General features: G+C 42.6%; 1 protein-coding gene across 6 annotated transcripts in view; it reads left to right on the forward strand.

Moving 5' to 3' along the window:
- Positions 1–22,467, forward strand: part of ETS1 (ETS proto-oncogene 1, transcription factor) — a 211,351-nt gene that overhangs the window by 124,835 nt on the left and 64,049 nt on the right. For 3 of the 6 annotated variants that reach the window (XM_075839141.1, XM_075839142.1, XM_075839143.1), the window contains exon 4: positions 7,052–7,134. The exons of the other annotated variants lie outside the window; for them this stretch is intronic. In XM_075839141.1, the coding sequence (XP_075695256.1) occupies positions 7,063–7,134 (72 nt within the window). In that variant the 5' untranslated portion in view covers positions 7,052–7,062. The remainder of the gene's footprint in view (positions 1–7,051; positions 7,135–22,467) is intronic. 6 annotated transcript variants of the gene reach the window in all.

Genomic DNA, 22,467 nt, shown 5'->3' on the forward strand with positions numbered 1-22,467 from the left:
GAGGAGGAGGAGAATATAATACTACAGAGGAGGAGGAGGAGAATATAATACTACAGAGGAGGAGGAGGAGAATATAATACTACAGAGGTGGAGAATATAATACTACAGAGGAGGAGAATATAATACTACAGAGGAGGAGGAGAATATAATACTACAGAGGAGGAGGAGAATATAATACTACAGAGGAGGAGGAGAATATAATACTACAGAGGAGGAGGAGGAGGATATAATACTACAGAGGAGGAGGAGAATATAATACTACGGAGGAGGAGAATATAATACTACAGAGGAGGAGGAGAATATAATACTACAGAGGAGGAGGAGAATATAATACTACAGAGGAGGAGGAGAATATAATACTACAGAGGAGGAGGAGGAGGATATAATACTACAGAGGAGGAGGAGAATATAATACTACGGAGGAGGAGAATATAATACTACAGAGGAGGAGGAGAATATAATACTACAGAGGAGGAGGAGAATATAATACTACAGAGGAGGAGGAGGAGAATATAATACTACAGAGGAGGAGGAGAATATAATACTACAGAGGAGGAGGAGAATATAATACTACAGAGGAGGAGGAGAATATAATACTACAGAGGAGGAGGAGAATATAATACTACAGAGGAGGAGGAGAATATAATACTACAGAGGAGGAGGAGAATATAATACTACAGAGGAGGAGGAGAATATAATACTACAGAGGAGGAGGAGAATATAATACTACAGAGGAGGAGAAGGATATAATACTACAGAGGAGGAGGAGAATATAATACTACAGAGGAGGAGGAGAATATAATACTACAGAGGAGGAGGAGAATATAATACTACAGAGGAGGAGGAGAATATAATACTACAGAGGAGGAGGAGAATATAATACTACAGAGGAGGAGAAGGATATAATACTACAGAGGAGGAGGAGAATATAATACTACAGAGGAGGAGGAGAATGTAATACTACAGAGGAGGAGGAGAATGTAATACTACAGAGGAGGAGAATATAATACTACAGAGGATGAGGATATAATACTATAGAGGAGGAGGAGAATATAATACTACAGAGGAGGAGGAGAATATAATACTACAGAGGAGGAGGAGGATATAACACTACAGAGGAGGAGGAGAATATAATACTACAGAGGAGGAGGAGAATATAATACTACAGAGGAGGAGGAGAATATAATACTACAGAGGAGGAGGAGGATATAATACTACAGAGGAGGAGGAGGATATAATACTACAGAGGAGGAGAAGGATATAATACTACAGAGGAGGAGGAGAATATAATACTACAGAGGAGGAGGAGAATATAATACTACAGAGGATGAGGATATAATACTATAGAGGAGGAGGAGAATATAATACTACAGAGGAGGAGGAGAATATAATACTACAGAGGAGGAGGAGAATATAATACTACAGAGGAGGAGGAGGAGGATATAATACTACAGAGGAGGAGGAGAATATAATACTACAGAGGAGGAGGAGAATATAATACTACAGAGGAGGAGGAGAATGTAATACTACAGAGGAGGAGGAGGATGTAATACTACAGAGGAGGAGGAGAATATAATACTACAGAGGATGAGGATATAATACTATAGAGGAGGAGGAGAATATAATACTACAGAGGAGGAGGAGAATATAATACTACAGAGGAGGAGGAGGATATAACACTACAGAGGAGGAGGATATAATACTACAGAGGAGGAGGAGAATATAATACTACAGAGGAGGAGGAGGAGGATATAATACTACAGAGGAGGAGGAGGATATAATACTACAGAGGAGGAGGAGAATATAATACTACGGAGGAGGAGAATATAATACTACAGAGGAGGAGGAGAATATAATACTACAGAGGAGGAGGAGAATATAATACGGAGGAGGAGAATATAATACTACAGAGGAGGAGGAGAATATAATACTACAGAGGAGGAGGAGAATATAATACTACAGAGGAGGAGGAGAATATAATACTACAGAGGAGGAGGAGAATATAATACTACAGAGGAGGAGGAGGAGAATATAATACTACAGAGGCGGAGAATATAATACTACAGAGGAGGAGGAGAATATAATACTACAGAGGAGGAGGAGAATATAATACTACAGAGGAGGAGGAGAATATAATACTACAGAGGAGGAGGAGAATATAATACTACAGAGGAGGAGGAGAATATAATACTACAGAGGAGGAGGAGGAGGATATAATACTACAGAGGAGGAGGAGAATATAATACTACGGAGGAGGAGAATATAATACTACAGAGGAGGAGGAGAATATAATACTACAGAGGAGGAGGAGAATATAATACTACAGAGGAGGAGGAGAATATAATACTACAGAGGAGGAGGAGGCGAATATAATACTACAGAGGCGGAGAATATAATACTACAGAGGAGGAGGAGAATATAATACTACAGAGGAGGAGGAGAATATAATACTACAGAGGAGGAGGATAATATAATACTACAGAGGAGGAGGAGAATATAATACTACAGAGGAGGAGGAGAATATAATACTACAGAGGAGGAGGAGAATATAATACTACAGAGGATGAGGATATAATACTATAGAGGAGGAGGAGAATATAATACTACAGAGGAGGAGGAGAATATAATACTACAGAGGAGGAGGAGAATATAATACTACAGAGGAGGAGGAGAATATAATACTACAGAGGAGGAGGAGGAGGATATAATACTACAGAGGAGGAGGAGAATATAATACTACAGAGGAGGAGGAGAATATAATACTACAGAGGAGGAGGAGAATGTAATACTACAGAGGAGGAGAATATAATACTACAGAGGAGGAGGATATAATACTACAGAGGAGGAGGAGGAGGAGGATATAATACTACAGAGGAGGAGGAGGATATAATACTACAGAGGAGGAGGAGGATATAATACTACAGAGGAGGAGGAGAATATAATACTACAGAGGAGGAGGAGAATATAATACTACAGAGGAGGAGGAGAATATAATACTACAGAGGAGGAGGAGGAGGATATAATACTACAGAGGAGGAGGAGGATATAATACTACAGAGGAGGAGAATATAATACTACAGAGGAGGAGGAGAATATAATACTACAGAGGAGGAGGAGAATATAATACTACAGAGGAGGAGGAGAATATAATACTACAGAGGAGGAGGAGAATATAATACTACAGAGGAGGAAGAGGAGGATATAATACTACAGAGGAGGAGGAGAATATAATACTACAGAGGAGGTGGAGGAGGATATAATACTACAGAGGAGGTGGAGGAGAATGTAATACTACAGAGGAGGAGGAGAATATAATACTACAGAGGAGGAGGATGAGAATATAATACTACAGAGGAGGAGGAGAATATAATATAGAGGAGGAGGAGGATAATATAATACTACATAGGAGGAGAATATAATACTACAGAGGAGGAGGATATAATACTACAGAGGAGGAGAATATAATACTACAGAGGAGGAGGATATAATACTACAGAGGAGAAGGAGAATATAATCCTACAGAGGAGGAGGAGAATATAATACTACAGAGAAGGAGGAGGATATAATACTACAGAGGAGGATGAGAATATAATACTACAGAGGAGGAGGAGAATATAATACTACAGAGGAGGAGGAGGATGTAATACTACAGAGGAGGAGGAGAATATAATACTACAGAGGAGGAGGAGAATATAATACTACAGAGGAGGAGGAGAATATAATACTACAGAGGAGGATATAATACTACAGAGGAGGAGGAGAATGTAATACTACAGAGGAGGAGGATATAATACTACAGAGGAGGAGGAGAATATAATACTACAGAGGAGGTGGAGAATATAATACTACAGAGGAGGTGGAGAATATAATACAGAGGAGGATATAATACTACAGAGGCGGAGAATATAATACTACAGAGGAGGAGGAGAATATAATACTACAGAGGAGGAGGAGAATATAATACTACAGAGGAGGAGGAGAATATAATACTACAGAGGAGGAGGAGAATATAATACTACAGAGGAGGAGGAGAATATAATACTACAGAGGAGGAGGAGAATATAATACTACAGAGGAGGAGGAGGATATAATACTACAGAGGAGGAGGAGAATATAATACTACAGAGGAGGAGGAGGATATAATACTACAGAGGAGGAGGAGAATATAATACTACAGAGGAGGAGGAGAATATAATACTACAGAGGAGGAGGAGAATATAATACTACAGAGGAGGAGGAGAATATAATACTACAGAGGAGGTGGAGAATATAATACTACAGAGGAGGAGGATATAATACTACAGAGGAGGAGGAGAATATAATACTACAGAGGAGGAGGAGGATATAATACTACAGAGGAGGAGAATATAATACTACAGAGGAGGAGAATATAATACTACAGAGGAGGAGGAGAATATAATACTACAGAGGATGAGGATATAATACTACAGAGGAGGTGGAGAATATAATACTACAGAGGAGGTGGAGGAGGATATAATACTACAGAGGAGGTGGAGAATATAATACTACAGAGGAGGTGGAGAATATAATACAGAGGAGGGTATAATACTACAGAGGAGGTGTATCTGCCCTCAATACTTGCTCGGGGCTCCGACTCTGCATGAATTACTGCATCAATGCGGCTTGGCACCAGCATGTGGCACTGCTGAGGTGTTATCAATGCGGCGTGGCATGGAGTCGAAAGTCCTGTTTTCATTTGAAAATTAATTTTGCATTTCATTTTGAAATCTCGGTCTCAGAATCTGGTGGAAGAGTGGAGAGGCGTCAATCCAAGTGTCCAGTGTGAAGTCTCCGCAGTCAGTGATGATTTGGGGGTCATGTCATCTGCTGGTGTTGGTCACTGTGTTATATCAGGTCCAGAGTCAGCGCAGCGTCTAGCAGCACATTTCCCAGCACTTCATGCTTCCCTCTGATGACAAGCTTTGTGGAGACGCTGATTTCATTTTCCAGCAGGACTTGGCACCTGCCCACACTGCCGAAAGTACTAATAACCACAGTATCACTGCGCCTGATTGGCCAGCAAACTTGCCTGACCTAAACCCCATAGAGAATCTATAGGGTATTGTCAAGAGGGAGATGAGACCCCAATACCCAACAACGCAGTGCCACAGGCTGATCGCCTCCATGCCACGCCGCATTGATAACACCACAGCAGTGCCACAGGCTGATCGCCTCCATGCCACGCCGCATTTATAATCCCTCAGCAGTGCCACCGGCTGATCGGCTCCTTGCCACGCCGCATTAATAACACCACAGCAGTGCCACAGGCTGATCGCCTCCATGCCACGCCGCATTGGCAACCCCTCAGCAGTGCCACAGGCTAATCGCTTCCATGCCACGCCGCATTGATAACACCTCAGCAGTGCCACAGGCTGATCGCCTCCATGCCACGTCGCATTGATAACACCTCAGCAGTGCCACAGACTGATCGCCTCCATGCCACGTCGCATTGATAACACCTCAGCAGTGCCACAGACTGATCGCCTCCATGCCACGTCGCATTGATAACACCTCAGCAGTGCCACAGGCTGATCGCCTCCATGCCACGTCGCATTGATAACACCTCAGCAGTGCCACAGACTGATCGCCTCCATGCCACGTCGCATTGATAACACCTCAGCAGTGCCACAGGCTGATCGCCTCCATGCCACGCCGCATTGATGCAGTAATTCATGCAAAAGGCGCTCTGGCCAAGTATTGAGGGCAGATACTGGACATAATTTTCAATAGGACAACATTTCGGTATTAAAAAGCATTTTTGAATTTGGGCTTCTATAATATTCTAATTTCCTGAGAGACTAAATTTTGAGTTTTCAGTAACTGTTCCCATAATCATCAACATTAAAAGAAAACAATGCTGGAAATAGATCCCTCTGTATGTAATGAATTTATAGAATATAGTTTCACTTTTTGAATGGAATTACTGAAGTAAATTAACTTTTTGATGATATGCTAATTAATTGAGAAGGACTAGTATACCCCTACAGGTGGCCAACTCCATATTGACACCCATGGTTGTGACATGGGGTGTCCAGCGAGCTTATATAGGTGGAGAGTTAATGAGACCAAACAAAATACAGTGACCCCAGTCCCAAAACTGTAAAAGATAAATATACTATTATTTCTACTGTCATATGTGTATATATATGTGTGTTTCTATACTGGGCTCTTAAGGGGCCAGTGCACCACACAGAAGTTGTCTTTTATAAGGAAATTTTAACGCCGTTTAGTTTGCTCGTAGTTCTTACCGCACGTAGTTATTACAGAAAAATTCCATTTACGCATAGCATCACCAAATACAAAGGTTTTTTAGGGCTTGCTGAGTTATTATATTGACCTCAATAGGAGAAAACTGTAAAGGCAAAATGTCTATTTCCCTGTGCGAAACAGACTTATTTTTTGCAAACGTCAGTAAAAATTCAACAACTTAACAGATTCAGATACTTTAATAGTAGCAGAGAGGATGATTGTGAGGTTTTTAAATGAAATTCGGCCACAGGACGTCCTCTGTACGCAGGAAAATACCTTCCCTCCACAATCACAGCTTTATCTTCAATGTCTTCAGTCCTGGAGAAGTCGTATTCACACTAGTTGTTCTTTTGTGTAAGAAATTCTGGATTATATATTCAATTGCCCTTTAATTCCCTTATATTGGTCTGGTGGACTACAACCCTCATCGTGTGATGATAGCACGTTCTCCCTGCGCCTCTTCCCCCTGTATTTTAGGAGAGGGAAGGCGAGTCAGACACGGGGGAAGGAAGGAAAACTCTTCAGATTTAATATCATTTCCTCTCTGCTGTGGCGTCTGATGTGGGATCCCGTCTCCCTGTATGAGAGTCACTGTCTCCCTGACTGCTCCGTGAGGGATCTCCCATAGCAGCTCCATTCTAGGCCGTGTAAGTCAGGACGGCGGGGGGGGGGGGGGTAAATGTGGGGGGGGGCATTGTTTATGGCTGATGTCCTTTTTGGATTGTGTGTCTGGTTTTCTAGGCATCTGTGGCTGGTTCTCATGGGGTTTGTTTGACTACAGGTGATCCAGCAATGAATTATGACTTCAGCTCCTCGGCCGCTGATGGCTCTGCCATGTCCCAGCTCTCGCCTTCCGTGGTCGTGGTAAGTGCAAAACTATTAGATTCCCATAACAAAGTCTTACAAGTCATAATGTGGACAGGTGAGCGTCTCCTATCCCGAAATGACTGTGGAAACTTGCTTTACCTGTAGCAGGACTTGAGCTTGTAGCTCTGTATGTTTATGTTGTAAATCTACGAGAAGACTTTCCCCCATTTACATAAACGGTGGAGACGCTGTGTGCATACATGAAATCCTAGTTTACACCATTCAGCAATCCTAGAGCTCTGTGAACCCCAGAAGACAATCCACCTCCCCGCTCATGTCTATGGGAGTTTATATTATTATGTAGCTACGCAAACAAATGTGCACATCAGTATCTTGCAGTATAGGTGCACCCCCCGGAAATAAAGCCTTTTGTAGGGACTTTTGCCATGGGCGGTGTAAACCTACACGGGGCAGCTCCTCTTCACATATAAGGGACCTGGGATGATTGATGGTGCGGTGGCCTGAGCTCCCCTATAAATACTCCTTTATTGCTGTATTACCCCTAGTGCTGACGGGACCTGTGGGTGATTCTAGTGCCCATTGGGTACAGGCAGTAAACATGGCTGCTATTGGGCAATGATGGTATTTGTCAGTGCTCCTCATAGGTGGGGCTTGTAACATGCAGGAGGCTCCAGTCTTTCATCTTCTATTAACTCGACATGCACAGAGGGATTTCATCCCCGTCCTGTGTTTTGCTTTTTGGATCGTTCATTCTTCTGCTCACTGGATGTGGATTCACGGGTGTGACATAGAAATGTGGTGCATTCAGACAATGGGCAAACAAGTCCATAGGTGATGTAGTCTGATCTCCAGGGTGTGCGCTACACTTGTGATCCAGGAGGGGGCAGTACACCTCAGGGTTACGCTTCCTTTACAGCGTGTGCCGTGCGTGTTGCTGTGATGACAGTGACTGCAGGGAATGGGTTGGCATTACTTATCTTTGCATTGGTTTGTGTGGAGGGGCCACTGATTTTATTAAGTTATTTGTGGTATGTTTGACTGAACGAAATACTGGGGAGGGCATTTAATCACGTTTATAGGGCTCCTCCAATCATCTGCACATATTCCTGAATCATCGTATAATGGGAGTTCTGGAACTTGCTATTATAATTTTGTGTTTTAATTCTTTGCCATTTTCAGAATCTCTCCTTGCTGTCAGTGAATAGGACCTTCCTTATCTAGTTCTGGTCACAGAGCTGCTGGGGTTGTGGATAAGAGCTATATACAGCCTGGACTAGGTCAAGATGTAAAGAATGATAGACTAGATGAGTTCAGCTGGGTGATGCCCTTTGTGTCTAGGATTAATTGTGCTCCAATAAAATATGCTCCGGTACCCGGGATCACTATGAGGGTCATGCGGATAATATTTTGGTCTTGTTTAAAAACCTGCAGCAGTAATAGCACAGCCTGGTTATCCTTCTGTCACTCAGTCCGGGCGGTTCTTCCATTATTGGAGCGTTGCTTTATTTCTGCTCTGAGAATAGCCGGCCGAGGGCGAGGGGTCCGTATTCTCTCTCATAAAGGTTATTTATGTACTGGGTTACTAAGACCTGGGGGAGAGCAGCGTCCTGTCCCATAAGAATATTATTACCCCAATAGTACATGGTCAAATTCATGGGGTTTCCGCCCAAATATCATCAGTATTGATCCCCTGTATTCCAGCATTATTTATATATTTCGGGGTCACGCGTGAAGATGTCAGGACAATATGTGGACAATGATGGTAACTCAGGGATTGTACACGTTAATGGAGTTTTCTGATTTTATGTAGATAAGACTTAAACATTCTTTAGTTCAGAAACTTTTTTAAATACTTTGTGTTTCAGTTCCTCGCAGTATTCAATATCTGCTTGTGGTCAGTGAATGGAAACATTTGTGCTGACAACCTGTCCTGAAACATCACTGCTTACATGTCTCGTTACAGTGTATCAGTGCTCTGTCTTTAATCAAGCTCTGCAGCTGTCTCAGTTGGACACATTCAGGATTGGTTTACAGACCCTGGATGTAAGCAAGAATTCACTGACGGCAAGCAGAAATCTTGCAAAGATGAAGAATTAAAACACAAAGTAAATTAGAAAGTTGCAGAACTTTGCAGTATACAAGGAATGAGCTGTAGTTATATAAAACCCTTTAGGAGATGTTCAGACCTGGCGTATTTCCCACAGTTTTTCAGTCCCAGTTTCCAGGACAGGCTGTGGATTTTCAAATCTGCTTCATGCCTATTATCTTGCGGAATTGCCACAGATTTCTGTTATATTGCAAAGGGTGAAATTGGCATGTTATACAGGCTCCGGCTAGCTGTCCTCCTCCCATCAGGCTCTTTCTGGCCGCCACGTACAGGGCTACTGCTGTGTGGTACGCACATACATACATATATATACATACATACATACATAAACACATACATATACACACACTCACATATACACACACACACACACACACACACATATATATATATATATATATATATATATATATACATATATATATACATATATATACATACACACTCACTCACATATACACATACATACATACATACATACACATACATACATACATACACACACACACTGGTGAATACATACATACACATACATACACATACATATGCATACATGCATGCATACATACATACGCACACATACATACACACATATACATACATACACACACATACATACATACATACACACATACATACATACATACATACATACATACATACATACATACACATACATACATATATACCTATACACACACACACATGATGTTTAGATTAGTACGCTGCCCTGAGTCTGAGCACACCGCTTTCTTTGGCAGGGTGTATTTGTATAAACTATTGAAGTTCGGAGCAGTGTAAAAATAGACCAGCGTCTGCCACATTATTGGCCGTGTTGTATTTGGCTGCGTGTCCCCGTGTCGTGTGGATGACCGGACCAATCAAAGTGTAAATACTTACAGCGGTTTAACACTGAGTAATCCGGGCAGTTCATAATAGGTTATCACTAAAAGGCCTTCAGCTCATATCCTGACTGTACCGATAGGCAGAACAATATATCTAAAGCCCTATGATTCACAGATGTGATGTCATACGGGGATGTCCTAGTCAAACCAGAAGCCACGGACCCCAAAGTATAAATTCACAAGACATTGATTTAGATGTTATTGGAACATTATTGTCGATGCTTCTGTCATCGCCGTTACCCTTTCTGTTTGCTCTATAGTTTATAAGGCCAGGGTTAACTTTCGGTGGGATTTTTTCATCCTCGATTACCAGATATGTAATAATCCTCCTATTTTGGATTCTTATAAAAGTGAGAAAATGATATTTAGGGCCTCTGGAGAATGTCACACTGATACTTTTGTACATAGGAGAGCATGATGATCGGTGCAGGATATCATTGCACCTTCCAGATTGCCGCCTTTGGGCCAGGGTTTTTTAAAGTGTATGACCCCTTTAAGGAGCATTGGCTGTCACTCTCATTTCTCCTTCACCAATATGTAGGATTTCTTCCTGAGGGGCTGTTCACATTGTGTTTGGGCTATACAAGTGTGATTCTCTCTTCTAACTCCTTCAGATGGCAGAAAGATATATGCCACACGTTTACATCTGTCCATTCATGTGTATTGATAAAAAAAAATATGGAAGCCATGACCCCAGTGTGATCGGAGACGAACATGCAGTCCTAGAAAAAAACCTGGAGACGTTATACTGAGCCTCACACAAGTGGAAGTATCAGAGAGAACTTAACGGAATTCACCACAAATTATCACGTGTTACATGGGAACCACAGTCCAGCGACACGTGAGGCAGGGGGCGCTTTTCCTAGCAGTGGTCCTGCAGCATCTGTAGTTTCGTGCCTAAGTGTAAGAGCTATAAAGTCATGATCTAAGAGCTGGCTTTTATTTGCAGCTGTTGAGCCTTGAGGAAATGTTAAATATCCCATAAATAATAATGTTCATTATGTAGCAATGATGCAGGGAGATATTAATAAGCCCAGTTTATTACAGCCGCTGAATTGGGGTCATTAGTCAAAAGAAAGTTATAAGCCGTAAATGATGTCTGCTGATTGCAACAGACCGAAACCTGAGCCAAAAATAATAGGGAACATAAAATCTTACTATAACGTAGATGTCTATTATGAATAATACTTAAATCGAGTGCCCACCTCTCATCATCGTGCATGTAAAGACAATCTCCATTAACCCTGGAGTCTCTGTGCACATACATTACATTACTTATCCTGTACTGATCCTGAGTTACATCCTGTATTATACTCCAGAGCTGCACTCACTATTCTGCTGGTGGAGTCACTGTGCACATACATTACATTACTTATCCTGTACTGATCCTGAGTTACATCCTGTATTATACTCCAGAGCTGCACTCACTATTCTGCTGGTGGAGTCACTGTGTACATACATTACTTATCCTGTACTGATCCTGAGTTACATCCTGTATTATACTCCAGAGCTGCACTCACTATTCTGCTGGTGGAGTCACTGTCTACATACATTACATTACTTATCCTGTACTAATCCTGAGTTACATCCTGTATTATACTCCAGAGCTGCACTCACTATTCTGCTGGTGGAGTCACTGTGTACATACATTACATTACTTATCCTGTACTGATCCTGAGTTACATCCTGTATTATACTCCAGAGCTGCACTCACTGTTCTGCTGGAGGAGTCACTGTGTACATACATTACATTACTTGTCCTGTACTGATCCTGAGTTACAACCTGTATTATACTCCAGAGCTGCACTCACTATTCTGCTAGTGGAGTCACTTTGTACATACATTACATTACTTATCCTGTACTGATCCTGAGTTATATCCTGTATTATTCTCCTGAGCTGTACTCACTGTTCTGCTAGTTATTGAAAATCACATGCTTGTGGACCGACACCACCCCAACGGCTTTGCTGGACTCTTATAATGCAGAGGGGCAGTTAGTTTTCCCAATATCAGATGACTGTAAAGTTTCAAATTTGTGCAGACACTGAACCATCCGGATAATAGAATTGGGAAACGGCTCCCAGTGTTGTTTGACTCTGAAGACATAAGGTGGTTTTATACAGGCAATACATTTTGTTGATCAGCGCTCGTTTGCTCCCTTCAAACGGAGCACTGATTGTTCAGTATGGGGATGTGCTGCCGACTAGCGCCAATTTTTTGGCCGATCCGATCAGCAGATGAACTAGTGTTTGCTCGTCCATCGGCTGATCTTTGCCCTGTTTATACAGCGCAGCGATTGGAACGAGCGTTTATATTAAGTTAGTATAAACGCTCGTTCATCCGATCATCAGCCTTTTTTAAAAAGCTTTTACTCCCTTCCATCTTTCCCATGTGTATTGCTAGCACACACTTGGGGGACAGATGAAAGGGAGTAACACAAGACTGCAGGATCAGACTACACACAGCATTTGTTTGTAGTCTGTAACCATGGAGACACACAGCTCTGTATACGAGCTGTAGGAGGTTTTTAATCCAGACTATTTGCAAAGTTGCTTCATTATTCATTTTAGTTACATTAAAGCAATAGAAAATTGGTTGCAAAAGTCTATATACGCTTCAACACACTGGCCACTAAATCTCATGTTTTTTTTTAACCCCTGTCATATTTAATAATCCTATTCCCGAACACCGTTTATTGTGTTTTCCTGCTGACATTAAAAATGTTTCCAGGAAGTTTCTATTTAGAATCTTTTTCACATTCCCCTAATATTCTCCGCTGAGACTGAAGTGGGTTTTGTACGAGGTGGCTGCCGCCCTCTCATACAGTTCTGATGTCAGTTCAGGGAATGGTAAATGATCAAAAAAGTCCCTTCATATTTTTCCTTTTTGTACATTTCATTACCTGGAATTCTTATAAAAGTTGTTTTCTCAAACATGAAAAACCTTGTTCATTATCGGTCAGTTACTGGGGATACTTATTCTTCAGGGTTTGGCTCATTAACCAGAGCAAGCTCAATATCCAGGAAATGCTGGAGTGTTTCAGCTGTGAAGCTGCAGAATTGTGTGTACGGCTCCGGAGTATAATACAAGCTGTAACTCGGGATCAGTATAGGATAAGTAATGTAATGTATGTACACAGTGAGTCAACCAGCAGAATAGTGAGCGCAGCTCTGGAGTATAACTCAGGATCAGTACAGGATAAGTAATGTATGTACACATTGACTCCACCAGCAGAATAGTGAGTGCAGCTCTGGAGTATAATACAGGATATAACTCAGGATCAGTGCAGGATAAGTAATGTAATGTATGTACACAGTGACTCCACCAGCAGAATAGTGAGTGCAGCTCTGGAGTATAATACAGGATGTAACTCAGGATCAGTACAGGATAAGTAATGTAATGTATGTACACAGTGACTCCACCAGCAGAATAGTGAGTGCAGCTCTGGAGTATAATACAGGATGTAACTCAGGATCAGTACAGGATAAGTAATGTATGTACACAGTGACTCCACCAGCAGAATAGTGAGCACAGCTCTGGAGTATAATACAGGATGTAACTCAGGATCAGTACAGGATAAGTAATGTAATGTATGTACACAGTGACTCCACCAGCAGAATAGTGAGTGCAGCTCTGGAGTATAATACAGGATGTAACTCAGGATCAGCACAGGATAAGTAATGTAATGTATGTACACAGTGACTCCACCAGCAGAATAGTGAGTACAGCTCTGGAGTATAATACAGGATGAAACTCGGGTTCAGTCCAGGATAAGTAATGTCACGTAAGTCAATGTGGGAACAACAGAGCTGATATTATCCAAGTGTGTGTGGAGGGGGGTGGATTACGATATCGGAAATTACCATATTGAGTAGATATGATGGTTTCGCTGCCCAACCTGACCTAGACATAGAGATCATGTAACTTACAATGACCCATTCAACATTCTTTGTCCATTGTAGGAAAACAATTGATTTTATTACCTGTAGTTTAGTGATTTTTTTCCCTGTGCGGTGGTTGTTATTGTGGAGTGGTGGCATCTAGATAGAAATCTGTGAATTGGCTCTGAATGTGAGTAAAGTTTTGTAGCTTTTCTATTGACATCTGAGCGGCTCTTCACGCTGGGTAGGGGCACGCCGTGCTGTACGTGTCTTTCTGGTGACTTGTCTACTGTGTAATCGCAGATTCTTCATCATTTCTGCACAGTAAGACGTCTTCACCCTTTCCTGGCCATTGCGTAATTTGGTTATATTTTTAAGTGAATCAGGAAATACATTGTACCTTCTGTCCGGCCCTGGGTTGTGTCAGTACCTAGCGAACACTTCCATTGAGTAGACCTGCACCACTAATGATTGGCATAACCTCAAGGTCAACCCGGCCCCTGTCTGACCAACACTGATAAATCATGTTCTGCAGAATATTTCCAGAGCATCTCATCTCTTCTCCTGGCTGAGAGCATCGGTAATAGAGGTGGGGGAGGGCAGGTGGTCTCCAATGTCATGGTGGGATCTGAGCGTGTTCTACCCTGTGTTATCCGGCGCTATACTGAGACGTATGTTTTATAACTTCCAGAAATAACCAAATCGCCTTAAAAAGAACCAGTCACTAGGCCCTAAAATCTAATTTTTCACACGTTACCTTTAGCCGGCTCCCTCCCTGTTTCTATTGTCATTTTTTTTTGTTCCGCTCCCTTCCCCCCCAAGTTATTGCCCCTTGTTCTTTTGGTGCCCGATATGTAAATTCACTTTAGTTAGCCAATGGGGCGGGCTCTGGTGTCCGCTGCTGCCTGCCGATGTCTCCCAGCGTGGTCACGCGAGATAACGCTCAGCAAGACTTGTCATATGCCGATAGGACGCCGTCCGAGGCTGTGAAGACGGCTCCACCCGGCAATATTCACTGCCGTTCACGCCCCATTAGCTAGCAACAGTGAATTTACTTATACATCTATATTGAGTAAGGCGGTAGATACAAGAAGGGGGGAATACATAGTTTTGCATTGTTTAGGGGAGGTTTTGGGCCAGCATTTGAAAGGAACACTTCAGGTAATCCGCTTGTCGAAAGAGTTGCGATTTTATGTTGGGTTTGAAGGGAATTTGCGGGGAACATGGCCACAATGCATCATGAACTGAAAATTGGGGACCATGAAATCAAACGTTAAGTTTTTTTTTAAACCGCCCTATTTTGACTGTAACAACGAGTGTCGATCAACAAGACCGCTCATTGATCGGCGCTCGCTTGCTTCTTTCACAAGGAGCGATCATCAGTAATGTATGGGGACGAGCGCTCATTACCCGGATCACTCGTCCCCATACATTTTTATCATGTCGGCAGCGCTTCTCCCTATTTACACACCAAGATGAGCTGCCGATAACGATAATTTTTTCTGCTGCATAAACGATACGATCGGCCGATGAACGCGCGTTTGCCCGATAATTGGCCCGTGAAAAAGAGCCCTATGTCTTTATTTGTCTTTTTAAGATCAGTTTTCTGGCGCCATTTTCTTCAGTCTGGTTATTCGGTGGCAATTGAACAATTTACACGTAGGATTCATCGTGGTGGAATAATTCACACACCCATGTATCCTCACTTTTTACTGAAATGCCATAAGATCTGGTCAATAAATATTTGGTTAGGAAAATTCACGTCTTTGTGTCGTACTTGAGGACATTGGGGGTCACCGGAGACAATGAGACCCCAGCGTACTGCTGTACCGGACACTCACATCCATTTAATTGCATTGTAATCTCTGGTTATCATTGAACATGTCGGACGTGTCCTCAGGTTCCTGATGCTTCATTGTTTACCTTATGGACGGCCGCGATGCTCTGCGGAGGCCTGGAGGGCGTTCTCTGTCCTGGTTTTAGTTGTTCTGTTTTCTTCACTGATTGTTTTCCCTGAGAGATGATCTGTCCCCTGACCCCTCAGTGTTTTCCACAGGACTCACTTCTAAGGCTTGGTTCACATCTGCGCTAGGGTCCTGTTCCGTCTGATTTTTCCGTCAGAACGGGACCCTGACTGACACAAACGGAAACCAAAGGTTGATTTAAATGTGACGGATCCGGTGCCAATGGTTTCCGTTTGTCTGAGTGTTGCAGTCTACTGCTCTATTCGTTCTAGCAAAATGACGGAGCCCCTGCACAACGGAGACAAACAGAAACCATTGGCACCGGATCCGTCACATTTAAATCAACCTTTGGTTTGTGTCAGTCAGGGTCCCGTTCTGATGGAAAGCTCTGTTGGAACAGGACCCTGGCGCAGATGTGAACGCAGCCAAACATTGCTCCAATTCTTCGCTGCTCATTGTTCAGATTCTTTGCCTCTGTGTTGTTTGACTTTGGCTGGACACGGCCGCCTTCTCCACCGTATAGGACCTGGCACGATTCCCAAATGGGGGAGCAGCTCCCTGGGACTCTTGCTCAATCAGTTCCATAGTCTTTATTATAAGCACGTCCACAATTCCAAGGCCGCATTTCAGCGTCTCATTAACCGCAAGTGGATAATCACAGCCAAAGATTCTGTAACCCTCCAACGTGGATGATTCTAATCGTAATACGAAGTGTGAGCACGCCGTGCAGAAACGCAGCGATATCAATGTTATTACACTGCAGGAGCCGTCCTAGAAATGTACCGGGACAGGTTTATGGCGTTGCAGTTCTGCAGGTAATGATCACAACCACCTCAGACGTCACTGGTGAAGAAACATCAGTATCACAGATAACAGAACGAAGCCTGGATGAGATGTCTACACCGGGCAGGAGATGTTTGGATTGGGCTCTTTGCTGCATTTCATCTGCTGAGTAACCCGGAGATGTGAAGGAAATGCCGTCCTCCAGAAGGGACTGTGTGTGGACCACTGCAGGATGAGAGCGGAGCCCTTCATGATTTATAGCCTGTGATTGGATGTAATATGGAGATATGTTACCGTTTCTGTATATTAACCAGTTACACGCTGGGTTTCAGGGTATTAGTATGACCTAATAATAGTATTAATCTGGGTTATCGCATCAGTGACTGTAATATAAGCAAATGACTCTGCACAGGGAAGACTACAGGAAGCTGCCGGCAGAAATGGAGTTTCCCTTTCAGCGCTGATGACGGCACGGGTCTCAGGAATCCTCCTCGTTCTGTCGTGTTGGGCTCCATGGTTTATTATATGAGCCGTTCCTGCCGTCCCTGACTTCATGTTTCCAGGAGATCAACCCCTGTCCCTGGTAGTGACGCTGAGTATAGGGACATGATCTGGGCGTAGATCTAGCGATAGCTGTGGGACGGGGACTTGGTCACCTGACCGCTATTAGTATCAACTCTCCCATAAATAAAATATAGCTTGGCCTAGGGGGCATGTTATTTCAATAGGGAATGGGAGATAAGCAGCCACCAGAGATCTCTTCTGCCACTTATCATAATGGATGCAAGAAGATTGGACATGTTAAAATGTACCAATTTGGTTCCTTGTTTTCCCCTGACTTGTAGTCGCAGTCATTGTTTAGGTGCAAACTTCTGTTCTGATCCATTTTCTCATCTATCTGTTCAGGGGTACGAGTTGGGTGCCCACTGACTGCTCTGTCCCTGTATATTATGGGTACAGCTGGTGATGAGGCTGCGGTGTATAATTGTTCCACAGCTGAAATAGTAATAATAATGTTGGCAGTCCAGCTTCATGCGTCTACACGTCTTCTGACCGTTCTTTGCCTCTAGATATGGTTCACATTAGGATGTCACGATACCAGAATTTGGACCTCGATACCGATACTTTGTGTAATATTGTGATTCTCAATACCAAATTGATACTTTGCCAACAATGATAAAAAAATAAGTTCTTCCGTTTTCTGATGTGAGGCGCGAGGTGTGATGATGATGATGAATTTTGAACCTTCATGTGCCTCACATTAATAGTAATTAACCCCATCATGTACCTCAGTCATAATGGATAACATTTGGTTAAGGTGTGAGGTACATGATGATGTAACTATTCATGAGGCACATGGAGGTTCAAAATTCATCACACCTCGTGCCTCACATTAATAAGTGAAAGAAAGCAGTTTTTTACAGCGTACACATCATAAATTACACTATACATTTGTTGTGCAGGTTATGACGGTTGCAATGATACCGAATATGTGTATATTTTATGTATTGAGACTTTTATTTGAATGTTTACTGTAAAAAAAAAAAAAAAATGGGTGTATTTTTTTTATTGAATATTTTTTTTTTCACTTTTTTTAATTTTTTAACTTTAATGTACTGGCATATATCTATATACTGATAGTACACAGGCAGTTGTTGGGACATACCTAAGTATGCCCTAACAACAGGAAATATGGTCAGACAGCCCTGGGGTCCTTCAATGGACCCTGGGCTGTCTGCCCATATATGGTATGTCCCTCAATCGTGTCACAGGGATCCCCCTTCTCATTTTCCCCTTGAATGCTGCGGTGGTGGTTAGTTTTGATCTCCACATTCAAGGTAATAGCGGCGGAGATGAGAGGTTTCTCTGATCGTTAGAGCAGGGCAAGTGTGTGTGCATGGTTAGCATGAGGTGATGTGGCCGGTGCTGCACTAATAAGCGGAGGTGCCGGCACTGAAGACAACATTGGGGTGTTTTGCAGTGCACCCGCCATGTTCTCTGTCTTCAGTGCTGCCGTTCATTAGTGCAGCGTCGGCCACATCACATCATACTGACCACGCGTGCACACTTGTCAGGAGCGGGACAATGGCTATATTACACAGCCGCAGCCCTGCTCTGACCAAATTCATGCGTCGCGATACTAAGCTGTGCGGCCGCACAGCATAGTATCGAAATATATTAATTAACGGTATTGAACCGTTTGATTGTGCACGGTATCTAAATAGTATTGATATTTTGATGCATCGTACAATCCTAGTACACACTAACCAATATTTCTTGAGATTAACAAGATTTGTCAGTAACCCGGCTTTGTGTGCCTTTATTTAAAGGGTAACTAAACGTTCAACAAACTTGTGACATGTCAGAAGTTATGATTGGTGGAAGTCAGAGCACTGAGACCCCCACCAATCGCTAAAACTAAGCGGCAGAAGTGCTCGTGTGAGCGCTGAACCACTTTGTTTCTGTTCGGCTTTTTCCGTAAAACAATGTAGCGGAGTACGGGCTCAATAGAAATTCTATGAGCCCGTACTGCAATATATCGGCTTTCCGGAAAAAGCCGAACAGACACAAAGTGGCTGAGCGCTCACACGAGCACTTCTGCCGCTCCATATTAGCAAATGGCGGGGGTCTCAGTGCTCAGACCCCCAACAATCTAAAATATGACATGTCAGAAGTTTGTCGAACATTTAGTTACCCTTTAATGAGGTGAAACCCACACTTCCGATCTCATCTCCTTAAATGAAACATTTTGCCAAGTGTGTGTGTGTGTGTGTGTGTATATATATATATATATATAGTGAAGGAAATAAGTATTTGATCCCTTGCTGATTTTGTAAGTTTGCCCGCTGTCAAAGTCATGAACAGTCTAGAATTTTTAGGCTAGGTTAATTTTACCAGGGAGAGATAGATTATATATAAAAATAAAAAACAGAAAATCACATTGTCACAATGATATCTATTTATTTGCATTGTGCACAGAGAAATAAGTATGTGACCCCCTACCAACCATTAAGAGTTCAGCCTCCTCCAGACCAGTTACACGCTCCAAATCAACTTGGTGCCGGCATTATAGACAGCTCTTACATGGTCACCTGTATAACAGACTCCTGTCCACAGACTCAATGATCAGTCTGACTCTAACCTCTACAACATGGGCAAGACCAAAGAGCTTTCTAAGGATGTCAGGGACAAGATCATAGACCTGCACAAGGCTGGAATGGGCTACAAAACCATGAGTAAGACGCTGGGTGAGAAGGAGACAACTGTTGGTGCAATAGTAAGAAAATGGAAGACATACAAAATGACTGTCAATCGACATCGATCTGGGGCTCCATGCAAAATCTCACCTCGTGGGGTATCCTTGATCCTGAGGAAGGTGAGAGCTCAGCCGAAAAACTACACGGGGGGAACTTGTTAATGATCTCAAGGCAGCTGGGACCACAGTCACCAAGAAAACCATTGGTAACACATTACGCCGTAATGGATTAGAATCCTGCAGTGCCCGCAAGGTCCCCCTGCTCAAGAAGGCACATGTACAGGCCCGTCTGAAGTTTGCAAATGAACATCTGGATGATTCTGAGAGTGATTGGGAGAAGGTGCTGTGGTCAGATGAGGCTAAAATTGAGCTCTTTGGCATTAACTCAACTCGCCGTTTTTGGAGGAAGAGAAATTCTGCCTATGACCCAAAGAACACCGTCCCCACTGTCAAGCATGGAGGTGGAAACATTATGTTTTGGGGGTGTTTCTCTGCTAAGGGCACAGGACTACTTCACCGCATCAATGGGAGAATGGATGGAGCCATGTACCGTCAAATCCTGAGTGACAACCTCCTTCCCTCCACCAGGACATTAAAAATGGCTCGTGGCTGGGTCTTCCAGCACGACAATGACCCGAAACATACAGCCAAGGCAACAAAGGAGTGGCTCAAAAAGAAGCACATTAAGGTCATGGAGTGGCCTAGCCAGTCTCCAGACCTTAATCCCATCGAAAACTTATGGAGGGAGCTGAAGATCCGAGTTGCCAAGCGACAGCCTCGAAATCTTAATGATTTACAGATGATCTGCAAAGAGGAGTGGGCCAAAATTCCATTTAACATGTGTGCAAACCTCATCATCAACTACAAAAAACGTCTGACTGCTGTGCTTGCCAACAAGGGTTTTGCCACCAAGTATTAATTCTTGTTTGCCAAAGGGATCAAATACTTATTTTTCTGTGCACAATGCAAATAAATATATATAATTTTGACTGTGATTTTCTTTTTTTTTTTTTTTTAAATATAATCTATCTCTCACTGGTAAAATTAACCTAGCCTAAAAATTCTAGACTGTTCATGTCTTTGACAGTGGGCAAACGTACAAAATCAGCAAGGGATCAAATACTTATTTCCTTCACTGTGTGTGTGTGTGTGTGTGTGTGTGTGTGTATATATATATATATATTAGAGAGATGAGGAGGGCACATCTATCTTCTTCACACCTCTATAACAGTCATTTAATATTTAGAAATACACTGACTGTTTCCTGCCTCTTATGATCTCTGTAAGAACAAGTGACCTACTTTACAGTAACCAAAAGAAGCTTTATAGTTGTCAGGCAAACAGAAACTGCAGATCAGTCGCCTCTGCACCTGCAGAACAACAGGAAGCCGCTTCTCTTGTGTTGTGTGAATTGTTGTGCGCTGTGTGAGCTGCTGATGAAAGCTTCATCACTGCACACCGGCCCCTAACCACAAGCGTGATGGAGCCTTCTGCTCGGCTGCTACACTAGAAGAAGTGCATTGGTACTGAGATGAGTACTGGTATATAGTCATATCTGGTCGCTGCAGGTTATGGGGGGGGGGGTGTCATAATTTAATTTAGCTTCCTGGAACAATAATGTTTTGACTTTAAACACGGCACGAGATGAAAAAATGTAAATTAAGTATTTGTTGCTTGTCCATAGCTTGCACATAGCTTTCTCCGGTGATTTGCATTCTGGGAAGTTTAATCTTCACAGCAGTAACTGTACGGTAATCAGATATAGGAAATACAAACTTTCCCCATTCATTATAGGAGCTCAGCTAAGCTGTTAGGAGGTATTTCAACGAGCTTGCTGACTTTTTTTGTAACAACTAGCAGATTTGTGAGTGCAGCTCTGGAGTATAATACAGGATGTAACTCAGGATCAGTACAGGATAAGTAATGTATGTACACAGTGACTCCACCAGCAGAATAGTGAGTGCAGCTCTGGAGTATAATACAGGATATAACTCAGGATCAGTACAGGATAAGTAATGTAATGTATGTACACAGTGACTCCACCAGCAGAATAGTGAGTGCAGCTCTGGTGTATAATACAGGATATAACTCAGGATCAGTACAGGATAAGTAATGTATGTACACAGTGACTCCACCAGCAGAATAGTGAGTGCAGCTCTGGAGTATAATACAGGATGTAACTCAGGATCAGTACAGGATAATATAATGTATGTACACAGTGACTCCACCAGCAGAATAGTGAGTGCAGCTCTGGAGTATAATACAGGATGTAACTCAAGATCAGTACAGGATAATATAATGTATGTTCACAGTGACTCCACCAGCAGAATAGTGAGTGAAGCTCTGGAGTATAATACAGGATGTAACACAGGATCAGTACAGGATAAGTAATGTATGTACACAGTGACTCCACCAGCAGAATAGTGAGTGCAGCTCTGGAGTATAATACAGGATGTAACTCAGGATCAGTACA

Source organism: Rhinoderma darwinii, chromosome 10 (genome assembly GCF_050947455.1).
Source record: "Rhinoderma darwinii isolate aRhiDar2 chromosome 10, aRhiDar2.hap1, whole genome shotgun sequence".
Lineage (NCBI taxonomy): Eukaryota > Metazoa > Chordata > Amphibia > Anura > Rhinodermatidae > Rhinoderma > Rhinoderma darwinii.